At 51.2% G+C, this 13553-nt stretch overlaps 1 protein-coding gene across 1 annotated transcript in view; it reads right to left on the bottom strand.

Moving 5' to 3' along the window:
* The window catches only part of POLE (DNA polymerase epsilon, catalytic subunit), a 34663-nt gene extending 21847 nt beyond the window's left edge, over nucleotides 1–12816 (bottom strand). The window contains exons 1-18 of the mRNA XM_071445832.1: nucleotides 12575–12816; nucleotides 12010–12090; nucleotides 11865–11909; nucleotides 11637–11729; nucleotides 10949–11103; nucleotides 7786–7927; nucleotides 7415–7495; nucleotides 7059–7166; nucleotides 6554–6664; nucleotides 6202–6287; nucleotides 5435–5554; nucleotides 4553–4685; nucleotides 3831–3944; nucleotides 2859–3071; nucleotides 2051–2158; nucleotides 1269–1397; nucleotides 355–457; nucleotides 133–279 (exon numbers count right to left, since the gene is read on the bottom strand). Coding sequence (XP_071301933.1) covers nucleotides 133–279; nucleotides 355–457; nucleotides 1269–1397; nucleotides 2051–2158; nucleotides 2859–3071; nucleotides 3831–3944; nucleotides 4553–4685; nucleotides 5435–5554; nucleotides 6202–6287; nucleotides 6554–6664; nucleotides 7059–7166; nucleotides 7415–7495; nucleotides 7786–7927; nucleotides 10949–11103; nucleotides 11637–11729; nucleotides 11865–11909; nucleotides 12010–12090; nucleotides 12575–12805 — 2200 coding nt within the window. The 5' untranslated portion in view covers nucleotides 12806–12816. The remainder of the gene's footprint in view (nucleotides 1–132; nucleotides 280–354; nucleotides 458–1268; nucleotides 1398–2050; nucleotides 2159–2858; nucleotides 3072–3830; nucleotides 3945–4552; nucleotides 4686–5434; nucleotides 5555–6201; nucleotides 6288–6553; nucleotides 6665–7058; nucleotides 7167–7414; nucleotides 7496–7785; nucleotides 7928–10948; nucleotides 11104–11636; nucleotides 11730–11864; nucleotides 11910–12009; nucleotides 12091–12574) is intronic.
* Nucleotides 12817–13553: the final 737 nt, after the last annotated feature.

Raw genomic sequence — 13553 nt, 5'->3', positions numbered from 1 at the left:
GTTGGGATCCTGGAGATGTTCTGAGACCAGCCTGACCTCACCCCACAGCCCTAGGAGGGGTCACTACTGCTGAATACCGCTCGTGGTCCACATTGTAAAACACTGCCAGGATCATGACCTTGATTTTTTTACCTGCTAGGCGCTTTTTCTCATATTTGGCTTGTTCTTCCTGGGAAAGCTCATGGAAGGCACGGGGTGGTCCATCAGGGAACAAGGGAGGGAACTTCTCCGACTCCAGCTGCTGCTGGATGCGGTGGTACTCACTGCGGCTGGCAGGCACTGCAGAGAAGGGCAGTGATCAGTCTCTCAGAGGAGAAGCAGGAATTTGGCTCCATCTCTGTGGGCTGTACTTACTGAACTCTCCTCTCCATTGCCACGTCATCCGGCGCTGACAGTTGGCACCTGGCTTGTTGAAGTCACAGGCAGCACATGTGGCCTCATCCACCATGGCAGAGGGCTGGATGCAGTAACAGACACACAGGTGTTAGAGGGGACAGGTCTCCAAATGACAACTCATGCCAGAACAGGTGCTGAGTGGCAGGAGAGCACAGGTGTGAACATCAGAGATAGTACTCAGTGAGATCCCCTTTCCAGAGCCTTTCAGGAGCACAAGCTCCTCAAAACAACAGCTAGGTTTCTGGGAAGAGTTCTAGCTAAAGCTGCAGCTGAGTCTCTGAAGACCTAGCCATCCATAGAAGGACAACAGAGCTAGGAAAGGGGGTGAGCACAAGTCTGGTGAGGAGCAGCTGAGGAAGCTGAGGGCTCAGCCTGGAGAAAAGTAGGCTCAGAGAGGATATTCTTGCTCCTACAACTCCCTGACAGGAGGGTGGAGCCAGGTGGGCATCAGGCTCTGCTCCCAGGGAACAAGTGAGGAAACAGCCTTAAGTTGTGCCAGAAGATGGGTAGGCTGGATATTAGGGAAAAATCCTTCACTAAAAGGGTGATCAGACAGGCACAGGCTGCTCAGAGTGGCATTCTCCTGAAAGTATTTAAAAGCCATGTGAATGTGCCACTTGGGGACACGGGTTAGTGGTGACTTTGGCAATGCTGGCAGAGTGGTTGGACTCAATGGTCTTAGAGGGCTTTTCCAACCAAAGTAATTCTGTGATTCTACAATTCCATGGCAGCTTGACCAAATTTCATGCCCAGCCTCATCTGCTTCCCCTACCCTGTGCAGAAAATTCAGCCCTTGCTTTTAAGGGGATCCAGAGGCACCATCAAGGTCATCTGGAAGTCAGATTAGGAGAGACAAGACTGATGTTACCCACCTGCAACCTGTTGGTCAGAATGATGTTGGGGTACATGGCCCCCACATCCAGATGATAGATAAGAGGACACTCAATTCTGTTGGGAACATCCTTCAGGGAATTCAGCTTGGCCTTGATTTCATCACAAACCTGTGGTGAGATAAAGAGAAGTGAAACTAGGGCAGGAAGGAGTTAATGAATCAAATACTTTTTGAATTTGGTTCTTCACAGGCTCACTCGCCACAGGCTCTGGGGATGGATCTAAAGGAGCAGAGCAGGGTCTCCTCGACACTGCTTTAGGTTTTGATTTCGATGTCCAGAATAAGCTATTCCATAGGGATACCTGGGAAGTGGAAGCAGCTTCTTCCTAAATATGACTTGATCGAGGACTTTTTCAGTGCAAATGGGTTAATGGAGACAACAGCAAAGACCAGAGGTCCCCAGTCTAGTGCTGCACTCCAAGAAACTCCAGACTTGGATTTGGAGAGAGGCAACCTGCACTTTTGTAGTGGGGAACAAGAGCAACAAGAGCATTTGGGATATCTGAGGGGGTCTGCCTTCTCCCTAAATTTCTTCCCAGCTCTCTCAGAGCTTTGGTCCTGGTTGAACCCATGAAGGGAAAAGCAGGAGTTGCATTCTTCAGATGGGGCAGAGACCCTGATCTCCAGGCTGGGCTGCAGGACTCAGCCTGTAGATGGGCTTCTTAGGTCTTTCTTTGTAGAACATAAACCAAACCCAAACAAGCATTTTAGAGCTGCAGTCCCAGTTTCCTGCCCAACTCAGCCATGCTGCAGGTGCTGTACCTCCTGGAAGTTAGTGACCTGATCCAAAGGAAGACCCTCCTCTTCCTCAATGGCGTGCTGCAAGGTCTTCTCCACATGCTGCATCAGGAAGTCGAAGGCAGCAGGATTCTACAGGGACATGGAGATGGCAGTGAGGCCGTAGGCAGCTGTCCCTGGCTGCAGGCCGGCAGCTTCTGCCCCATATCCCTGTCCCTGCTTTGCTTGGGGACCTCTAAGCTGTAAGGGACATGTTGAGGCACTGGGGGAGTTGATGAAGGTAGCAGAAACAGGTAAAAAGCCCTCAGGAAGGGTTCAAAAGCAGCTCAGTTTGAGAGAGGACAGGACCCCAAGTGACAGAGGCCTAACTTCCAAGAAACGCTGGCTGAAAAACAAACCCAAAACCCTACTTCACTACCATCCTCTGCTGTCAACAAGCTCTGGATTGCTTGCTTTCCCACTGAAGCACAGATGGCCACTTAGAGATCTCCTCCTACTCCATCCCAGCCCAGCTTCAGGTAGCAAGTGTCTCCTGGAGGTTGCCAAACATTGGAATGGCCTGTTAAGGTCAGTGGCGAAATCACTATCCCTGAAAGTGTTCAGAAGACATGCAGATGTGGCACTTGGGGACAGTGGTGGCCTTGGGGATGTTGGGTTAACAGTTGGACTTGGCAGCATTAAAGGGCTTTTCCAACCGTACTGATTTCTGTGATTCTAGATGCTGCCCTAGAAGACCAGCAGGGATACACTGGAGATGCCAACAACAGTGGAAATGCTATCCCTCCCCACCACGCTACTCCATGAGGACAGGGGCTGGCTGCTGGCCCATTACCATTTTGAAGCGGCAGGGAATGTCACTGCGGAAGACCCCAGATTCCAGTGCTTCCACATGGCCTCCCACATAGGTCTCTGAGTCCAACACATGTCCATCTTCTGTAAGCTTGTTGAATTCCTGCTCTTGCTTGTTGGGGAAGATGATGTTGGCATGATATGCCTGAACCATCAGCAGTGCCTCGCATAGTGTCCCAGATCCTTTTCTTAACACCTGCACATGAGAAACCAAATCTGGATTCAAATGCAAAAATAGTAGATTTAAATATCAGGAGGAACTCCTTCCCTGTGAGTGTGGTGAGGCACTGGACTGGCACAGGTTTCCCAGAGAAGCTGTGGCTGCCCCATGCCTGGAAGTGTCCAAGGCCAGGCTGGACAGGGTTTGGAGCAATCTGGCCTAGTGGAAGGTGTCCCTGCCCTTGACAGGAGGATGGATGAGATTATCTTTAAGATCCCTTCCAACCCAAACCAGTCTGTGATTCTATAGAAGTGCTGTCCCAGCACTGGCAAGACTGGACTGTCACACAACAAGTTGGACAGCTTCAGCTGGTGACACATCTACAGCACCACTCCACCAAGTGCCTTTGTCAGCTCAACCAGGTGGGAACAGACTGACATCTTCTACATGCTTGACAGCTTCCTTCATCATCCTCCCTACAGCTGACAACAGCCAAGTTGAACAAGTTCACTGACAAGTGAACTTGGCTGAGCATGGAGCATCAGCCATACTTTCTAGCTTTCTAGCTCCAGCCCTGCACTGCCAAATGTCAGGTGTCTTCTTATAGGAACCTGTCTCCCAACACCCTACAGCTGTAGGAGAAAGGAGCAGCCTCTAAATCCACCCTCCCTTCCTCCCTGCCACACATGCAGAGTATCTAGGCAGTGGGAATCAGATCTGTGGCCAGAGCATCCCTGCAGAGTGGGAATCATGGTACTTCACCCAGAAAAGAGATAATTTTGGGAAAGCACTCACCTCATCAGGCTCCATGGGAATGATGGTACACAAGGCAAAAATGAAGGGATGCACGTACTTCATATACATGTAGTAAGTAGCAACGGCATCAGACACTGAGTAGGTGGCCAGGGTCTGTCAAGGAACAAGAGAAGAAAATGAATCCCAATCCCATGTGAGAGTGGTTCAATGACAATGATCTTTCATTGCTTCCTGCTGGACATTCTCCTATTAGCAAGAAGGAAAAGGCGTATTTCTCCATAGCCTAGGTTGTAAAGAATAATGTGTTTGCTTCTGAGGCCATCCTGCTTTAGCTCTAATCAAACAGTAACATGTCAGCTCTAATTTAGAAGGAAGAAGGAAGATGAACTGAAGGCACAGAATCCACCCAGTTTGGGTCTCAGGAAACTGCTACAGGGCTCAGCAGAACCTCCTGCCTATGACACCTGGAGCACTAACCCTCTCCTATTCCTCCAGCAGGTCTCAGTTCTTCATGGTGTTTCTGATTTCACTAGTGCTTTTCACCCCACACTAATGTAAATAAATACAGAGAATGCACAGTGCAATGCCAAGGCCAGAATCACTTCAGGGGAATCCTGTTCCTTCTCCCTGTGAGCTCTAAGGCATGGGAAATCTGGGGAGACCGATTCAGTTAACTTCTCAAAATCCACTTTAACTTATAGACTCAGTCATAATGCAGCTGCTCAAGGCTTGTTTTCCCATAGAGCACAGGGAGAGAATACCTGAGGCTCCTCCATGGCCATCCGGCACATCTCCTCAGGGTCCAGCTCCACTGGATCGTAACCCAGTTTTGCTTTAGCTGCTGCTTTCAGGTTGTGACTTCCCACGGGGAGGTAACTGTCTCTCTTCACCCACCTGGACAGAATCAGGAAAATACCAGTTTGTGCAGAGAAACCAGGCCTGACCTTCAAAAATAGGGTCAAGATTGTGAAGGGGACCTCGACTACCATGTCTCTCACCAAGGACAGCCCAGCATCTAAGAAGAGTGGATGCAGTTGGACAAGGCTGTCCAACTTTAGCTAGCCCAACCAAAACAACCCCCACTGTCCATCTCCCCACCACTGCTCATAATTTCCACCTTCCAGCTCCCTCACTGGCTTTAAGATAAAAATTTCACCGCTGAAGACCCCACCTGCAAGAACTGCAAGAACATCCAGCTGTGCTCCAGAGCCCAGACTCTCCAGGGGGGAAAACCAACATAAAACCCTACAGTTCTGTCTCTCCCATGTGTCCTTTCCTCTTCTCTCTATGTCAGGAGCCTGGTAGGTGAGGCTATAGTCCCTTTCCCTGCTCCAATGGCCAAACCTTAACCCACTTCCCTCTCCCTTTTTCTCTCCTCCCAAATCATCAATAAAACACCCAAGGCTACAGGGCAAGAGCAGTCTAGGAACCCTTCGGGGGAAGACTTGGCAGCTCCTTTGGAATGCAGCACACCAAGGGAAAGAAGACAACACAGGAATGCATTATTACACAGCTAAAGAAGGTGACACCCAAAGCTTCCAACAGACAGAACATGAGAACAGTATTCAAATACAACCATTGGTATTTTATCTGAACTGAAGAGAAAAAGACACAGCTATGTGTAGAGGGGCCACATTCAGTACCTCAGACAGTCCATGTGGATGCACTGGGATGCTTTGTACTCTCCCTGGCTGTCCTTCTGAAACCCAATTTCCTGATACATATTAATTCCATGAGCTGCTGCTCTTGCTTCCACAAAGGGCCTGAGGAAAGAGGCAGCATGAAAAGAAGGAGCAGAACAGCCATTTTCCTGCATGTCTAACAATGGTTCCATAATCACTTTGTTACAAACTACCAAATTATTTTTCCTTGTGATTTATCTGTTTATAGACTTCCAGGCAGGACTTGAAACAAACTGGTCTAGTGGAAGGTGTGCCTGGTCATGGCAGTGAGGTTGGAACAAGATGATTTTTAAAGTCTCTTCCAACCCAAACCATTTTGTGGTTCAAGAGGCAAACATCCTTGCTTGTATCCTGCATCTGAAGGCAGAGGTCTGTAGTCCCTCTCCTCCTGCTTCTCCAGGCTCATCTTTATACTTCTTCCAATATCCTCCAGGTCTCTTTTGACCCACTTTCTGCTCTCCCATGACTGAATTCATCCATATGCTGACATTCCCACATTGCCAAGGGTTTAAAAGTAGCTCAGGCAAGTAGATGGGACTCTTCAGAAAGTCCTACTGCCAAGCCAATGATGACAGGATTTGGGGAGGTGCAGCACATGGCTGCCCCACATCTGGTCACATGACCTCCCCACACTGTCTGAGCTATGGAAGAATGTTGAGGATGGAACCTGACCTTGCCCTCTAGCTCAGGTGACACCTTGCCAGTTTAGTCATCATCCCTGATCTTACCAGTCAAAGAAGTCTCCGTTGTATGTGACAATGATGGTGGGTTTGGTCTCCTGGACGTGTTCAAACCATCTCCGGATTAAATGAGCCTGGGATGAAACAGAAAAGATGTGTAATTTGAGGAACTTCATCTCCTCTACAGGGAGGTGGTGGATACCACAGTTTGTTCCACACTTCCTCTTTCCTCTGCACCTAGCCCAAAACTGATCTCTCACCCTTATTCCCACGAAACAAAAGCACAAACAGCCCTGCTCGACTTACTGGGTTCCTCAGGGAGGCAATCTGCCAGAAAATGAGCTCTCTGGCCAAGAAAAGCTCCAGGCAGGTAAAACTCTGCAGAACAGAACTGACTTACCTCATCTGGTTCGTTAAAGACACAAAATGGACCCTCATACTCTGGCTTGGGAGTAAACTCAAAGTCTTCAATGTTCTCCGAGACAATCTCCCTGTTTGTGATCAGGTAGCCCTGAGGAGGTGACAAGGAGGCAGTTAGGAGGACTGAAGTCACAGACAACTCAAAAATGCTGCCCAAAAAATGGGATGCTTTTCTTGAAAGCCAGAGCTTCTGTCAAGGGGGAACAACATTTTGGAAGTCATCCACTGAAGCATCATTGACCATCAGAAAAGGAGGCCATGGAGAGACAACACAGGACACCAGTGTTCTCTGTCCTGCAGAGAAGCACCAACAACCTGGGCTGGGTTCCATGAAATGTCACCCAGACATTAATGCCATTCCCACAGGCACACATCATGCAGCTGGCAGCATCGCAAGCCTGGAGACAGCAGGATTAGAAGGTAATGCTGGGCCGCTTCCTGGCTTTGCCGCCCAAGCCTGAAGGAAACCATCCTAGTATTCTTACCTGCCCATCAATCATGTAGGAGATCATCATGATCTGGTCTGTGTCTGCATCAGGAAACTTCAAAGGGAGTTTGGTTGTTTCAATATCAAAGGCAAGAACAACAGGATCCTGGGTAGGACCAAATCCATGAAAAAGTATTTCAGAGCTGACTGAAAGGGTGTTTCCCATAAAACCCAGTGGTGGTACAGTAAGTGAACCAGAACATCCCTGTTAATCGTTTTAGTGCTTTATCAACCCAAAAATCACTACCCAAGCCCAGTGTTTCCCCTGCCACCATGGTTTTACACTGGCAGCACATCAGACACCAGTCCATTGGGGCAGAACATCTGCACAAAGAACACCTGCCCAGTGCTCACCGGCCTCTCCACAAGGTCATCTCGGCGGGTGATTTCGGGTGGGTAGGTGTTGCCCCGATATCGCACGTTGTACCAGTGAGCCTGTGGAGAGATGAGGGTGGGTAGTGCCTTATGGCAGGGCCACATCCCCATGTCACTCCATCCAGCTGCTGGGGATGGAACTGTGGCAATCACAGGCAGCCCAGAAGAAAAGTTTGAACTATTGCCACATATTAATCAGGTAGCTTTTCTGTGTGCCATTAAATATGAAGCCCAGCAGAACAGAACTGAGCTCTAGACATGAACTCATTGTCATCAATACTTTTGTAAAGGTGTTGGAGAGAAAAAACTTTTCTGTGCTTCAGGAGTGTGACTGGGAAAGCAAAGCTCACCACATGGATCTTCAGATCAATGGAAAGGCGAACGTGGTAAGGCACATCATACTCCCGCATATCCACGATGTTGTCCATCTGGTTGGAAATTTTTTTTGAGGCTCCTTCGTCATCTGTGCTTAGACTGCCCCCACTCAGTGCACTGCAAGAGCAGAGGGGAGCAGCTGCCTTATCCATGTGTCACACAGAATCACTGGGTTGGAAGAGACCTTTAAGATCGAGTCAAACCCAGCCCTAACACTTCAACTAAACCCTGGCACTGAGTGTCACATCCAATCTTTTTTTAAACACATGCAGAGATGGTGACCCCACCACCTCCCTGGGCAGATGATTATAGTACTTTATCACGCTTCCAGTAAAAAACCTTTTCCTAACATCCAACCTAAATTTCCCTTGAGACTGTGTCCTCTCGTTCTGTCAGTTGTTGCCTGGGGAAAGAGACCAACCTCCACCTGACTACAGCCACCTTTCAGGAAGCTGTAGAGAGTGATAAGGTCACCTGAGTCTCCTCTCCTCCAGGCTAAACAATCCCAGCTCCCTCAGTCGTTCCTCACAGGGTTTGTGTTCCAAGCCCCTCTCCAGCCTCGTTGCCTCCTCTGGACGTGCTCCAGCATCTCCATGTCCTTCCCAAACTGAGGGCCCAGAACTGGGCACAGCACTCAAGGTGCAGCCTCATCAGTGCCGAGTGCAGGGGAAGAATGACCTCCCTAGTTCTGCTGGCCACACTATTCCTGACACAGGCCAGGAGCTATTGGCCTTCTTGGCACCCAGGGCACACTGCTGGCTCACGTTCAGCCGGCTGTCAACCAGCACCCCCAGGTCCCTTTCTGCCTGGGCCCTGTCCAGACGCTCTGTGCCCAGCCTAGAATGCTGCGGGGGGTTATTGTGGCCAAAATGCAGGACTGGGCACTTGGACTTATTAAACTTCATCTTATTGGACTCTGCCCATCCCTCCAACCATTCCAGGTCTCCCTGCAGAGCCCTCCTACCTTCCAAGAGATGGACACACGCTCCCAGCTTAGTGTCATCTGCAGATTTACTAATGAAAGACTCAAACCCCTCATCCATGTGGTCAATAAAAAGATTGAACAGAGCTGGCCCCAGCACAGAGCCCTGAGGGACACCACTGGTGCCTGGCTGCCAGCTGGATGCAGCACCACTCACCACCACTCTCTGGCCTGGCCATCCAGCCAGTTCTGAAGCCAGCACAGAGTGCTCCTGTCCCAACCCTGGGCTGCAGCTTTTCCAGGACTGTGCTGTGGGAGACAGTGCCAAAGGCCTTGCTGGAGTCCAAATAGACACATCCACAGCCTTTCCCTCATCCACCAGGGGGGTCACCTGGTCATAAAAGGAGACCAGGTTGGTCAAACATGACCCAACCCTCCTAAACCGCTGCTGGCTGGGTCTGATAGCCTGGCCATCCTGGAAGTGCTGGGTGATGACACTCAGTCTAAACTGTTCCATTACCTTACCAGGTACCAAGGTTAGACTGACTGGCCTAGAATCACCAGGATCCTCCTTCCCACTCTTGTTGTGAATGGGCGTCACATTGGGCAGCTTCCAGTCATCTGGAACCTCACCAGGGAGCCAGGACTGCAGGTAAATGATGGAGAGCAGATTGGCAAACTCATCTGCCAGCTTCTCATCACCCTGGGGTGGATCCCATCTGGGCCCATAGATTTATGAACATCCAAGCGGCTCAGCAGTTCTCTGACAGCCTCCTCCTGGATAACAGGGGGATCATTCTGCTCCCTGACACCCTCTACCAGGCCAGAGGACAGCTGTCCTGAGGACAAGCCATCTTCTCACCAAAGACTGAGGCAAAGAAGGCTTTAAAGACCTTTGCCTTCTCCCCATCGGCAGTCACTAAATTCCCTCCTGCATCTAATAGAGAACCAAGGTTGGTCTTACCCTTCTTTTCGCCATTAAGATATTTGTAAAAACATTTTTTATTATCCTTCACAAAAGTTGCCCAATTAAGTTATAACTGAGCTTTGGCCTCTCTAATTTTTTCCCACATGCCCTAGCAAGCCCCATAAATATTTTCTGAGATACCAGACACTCCTTCCACAGACGATACATGCTCTTTTTATTCCTAAGTTCTTTCAAAACCTCCTTGCCCATCCAGGCTGAACGTTTGCCTTGCCGACTCATCTTTCAGTGCACAGGGACAGTCTGTTCTGTGCCCTCAAGATCTCTATTTTGAGGCACACCCACCCCTCCTGGACTCCTCTTGCTTCCCAAGGAGCTCTTTGAAAAAGTCTCCTAAATAGGCCAAAGTCTGCACTCCAGAAGTCCACTGTGAAAATTTTATTGCTGTTCCTCCTTATTTCACCAAATATTGAGAACACTATAATTTCATGATCACTGTGCCCCAAACGGCCTTCAACCACCACATCTCCCACCAGCTCATCTCTTCTTGTAAACAACAGATCTAGCATAGTCCCTCCCCTGGTGTCAGTCTACCAAGGACACCCACTGGCACTGGTGACACTGGCAGCAGGAGTCAGGGACAGGAGAGAAATACAAAATGTTGGATTACTTCTGTCTTGGTCACAATTAGAAGTAAGGTTGCCCATTGCCTCTCTGTACCCTTTCACAGGGAACAGGCAAACTATATGACAGGCAACCAGAGATACCACTAAACCCCATCCCATCAGCTCTGGGGCCTCTTAATGTGCAGCACAGAGCTGGAAGAACCACCCCGAAGATGGGTGGTCGAAAAGCATAGCAGGAGTCACATCTAGGCAAGATAACAACTCTGAAGAGAGTTAGGAAATTCTCAAGAGGATCTAATTATTAAGTGTGTGGTGAGGCACTGGCACAAATTGCCCAGAGCAGCTGTGGCTGCCCCATGCCTGGAAGTGTCCAAGGCCAGGCTGGACAGGGTTTGGAGCAGTCTGGTCTAGTGGAAGGTGCCCCTGCCCTTGACAAGAGGGTGGATGAGATTATCTTTAAGATCCCTTGCAACCCAAATCAGTCTGTGATTCTGTAGAAGTGCTGTCCCAGCACTGGCAACCTGGTCTAGAGGAAGGTGTCCCTGCTCATTGCAGGTGGGTTGGACTAAACAGCCTTTAGAGGTCCCTTCCAACCCAAATTACTCCATAGTTCTATGAATTATTAACACGAGAGACTGACTGAATCCCCTGAGGGGAGATCCCACCTCGACAGCATGGTCGTGTAGACATCACTCGCCTGGTCCTGCTCCCTGTTTTTCCTCACGGCAGGAGAGATTTCCTTCCGCACCTTCAACAAGTCCTCCACCGTGTTGAAGGACAGTTTGATGTAGTTCCTCTTCAGGCCTACCAAGTGGTTTGGCTGCAAAGCAGCAAGAGAACGGCAGCTCAGGGATAGGTACCATGAGAGAAGGGTAGAAGGCCAACAAGACTGATGCAGGTGGAAGGATTGGCCAAAAAGGAGATGCTGATGGGTGGGACAGTAAAGCACTGAAGAGAGATTCTCGTGGGTGTGTCAAGAGCACAAGAGCAGCACAGCAAGAGCGCAGCCAGCCCTGCTGCTTGTGCAGCCACAAGTGGGATTTACCCAGGGAAAAAGAGGAAGAATGGGTTGAGCATGAGCAGCACCTCCCTCCTGCAGTATCCTCCTTCCTCCAACCACTTTAATTCTAGAAATTAATGTCCTGAACGCATTGTCTGAAATAACTGATATGTTCAAGGAGAGGAATGAAATTACTGCTAATAAGCAATTAGCCATAGTAAACACATTTCTGAGATGTCACAGCATCAGGAGATTTAAGTCAAGCATGCTGCTTTCTCTCCCTGCTCATCCCTTCCTACATCACTAGACCTGTGCAAGGTCCAAAAAAAAAAAAGCCACAGAGGGATACAGACCAAGTCCAAGTCCTCTTTGGGGACAGTCTCCAGCTTTGCAATCTTCCCTTGGAACTTCTTGGAGAGGAAGGAGGACACTTCCCGCTCACAGCCCTGTCAAGAGACCCTGGGGTTGAGCAGTGCATCTCTGTTGTTGGGAGGAGATCATCCCAAAGCAGGCTGCCCAGGTCTTGAGCTCCCCAAGATGCTGTCTCCTTTCCTGGGGAGCTCAGCCCTGCCCCTCCTCACCTTCTGGGTAGCAATGTAGAAGTAGGGCTTGTAGGGTAGGGCCACCTAGGAAGGAGCAGACAGACAATGGTGACAGGTTCTCTCCTGGGACACTGTATCCCTTTGGTCCCGTCTCCCCCCCCCCCCCCCCCCCCCCGGCACCCACCTTGAAGCGGCTCCCATCCTCCTGGATGAAGTAGTAGTCCACTGCGCTCACTGACTGCCGGTCCTCATCCAGCACCTCCGTCTGCCCATGAGCACCAAGACTCAACAAGGTCCATCCATGAGACTACCCCGGGACCCCACCACGGGACTCTTTTCCCCCGGGGCTTACCGGAAGTCTCCGTGTGGGACTTCCCTCCCGGTAGTGCCAGGGAAACATGGGAGGCCCAGCAGGGACATTGGGTCTTCTCCCCCGAGTACGGCCGGGGTCTGTCTGTCGGAACCGCCTCCTTGGCCCTACCATGGGTCTCCCCAGGGGACTTCCTCCCGCGCTCCCTATCTGTGGTATCTCCGTGGGACACTCCCTCCCCACCCCGGCTGTATCGGGGGTCTCCCCAAAGGACCCCTGCCCCCAGGCCTACCGGCCATAACTCCGTGGGATTCCCATCCCTGGTACGGCTGGGGTGTCACTGTGGAAAACCCCTCCCCAGGCCCTATCGGGGGATTCCCCACGGAACATCCCGTGCCCCGTCTGTTGCCTGCTAGCCTCCCGCCGCTCCGGCCCGTACCGGGTGCATGTTGATGAGCCATCCTGTCCGCTCACCGGGCTCTGCGGGCCGCTCGAAGCCGAACAGCGCGTCCAGCCGGTCCGTGCGCTGTGCCCGCTCCAGGCGCTTGAGTGCCGACAGCGCGGAAGCATCGTCACGGCCGGACCCGGCGCCGTCCGCCAGGTCCCGGGGCCCGCCCGGCCGCCGCCCCCGCCGCGCCGGCTCAGTCTCGGCGCCGTCCCGCAGCCCCATCCCGGCCGGCCCGGGCCGCACCTCAGCGGCGCCGCGGGAGAAATTTCCCGCGCTGCGCCAGATTCTCGCGAGAGCGAACTCCCTTACCGCGCCCCGCAGCGAGAGCACCAATCAGACCGCGGCCCCACCTCCCCCGCGGGTGGATCCCACCAATGACAGGCGGAGCTCTCCCTCCTCGTCTCGCCCCCGGCGCCCGCCCTCCACCCCCCTGCGCCGCCGCGAGTCGGGCGGAGCGGCCTGGCCGGGGCCGCGGGGGGCCCCTGCCCGGCTGCTGCAGCCCCGGAGTCGGGTCCCGCCCAGAGCCAGGATGTGGCTGCTGCTTTCTCCGTTGTGGATTCAGGTAGCAGCGAAGCTAAGCACAGGTCCCAGAGTGAGTCCTAAGTGGTATCTAACAAAAGATTAACCACAAGTAATATTGTACCAAGATGTGCAGGTAAAACAAGCAGGATAGCAAAGAAAAGCAAGACAGTGGGGCAAGTAAGATAACAAACGCCATCAAGAGCAAGATAGCAAGTTCTAACGGAACTTGCAAACTGCAAAATTAGCTAACACCAAGTTAGACTGTAGAACAAGAAGCACCAAGGCATGTGCTGAAGATAGAGGTAGAAAGTTCAAATGTGAAGACTACAGAAGTCTTCATCAAAAGACCACCAGAAGACTGATGACCACCACAGAAGAACTGACAAAGTTCTTTGTTGGTGAAAGCAACAAACTCTTGTAAAACCACGACACAGCTTTATGCAAATGT

Source organism: Agelaius tricolor, unplaced genomic scaffold (genome assembly GCF_023055355.1).
Source record: "Agelaius tricolor isolate 1412-34295 unplaced genomic scaffold, bAgeTri1.0.p SCAF_20, whole genome shotgun sequence".
Lineage (NCBI taxonomy): Eukaryota > Metazoa > Chordata > Aves > Passeriformes > Icteridae > Agelaius > Agelaius tricolor.
The sequence above is the reverse complement of the archived record's forward strand: the minus strand, read 5'-3'. Positions and strand labels throughout refer to the sequence as shown.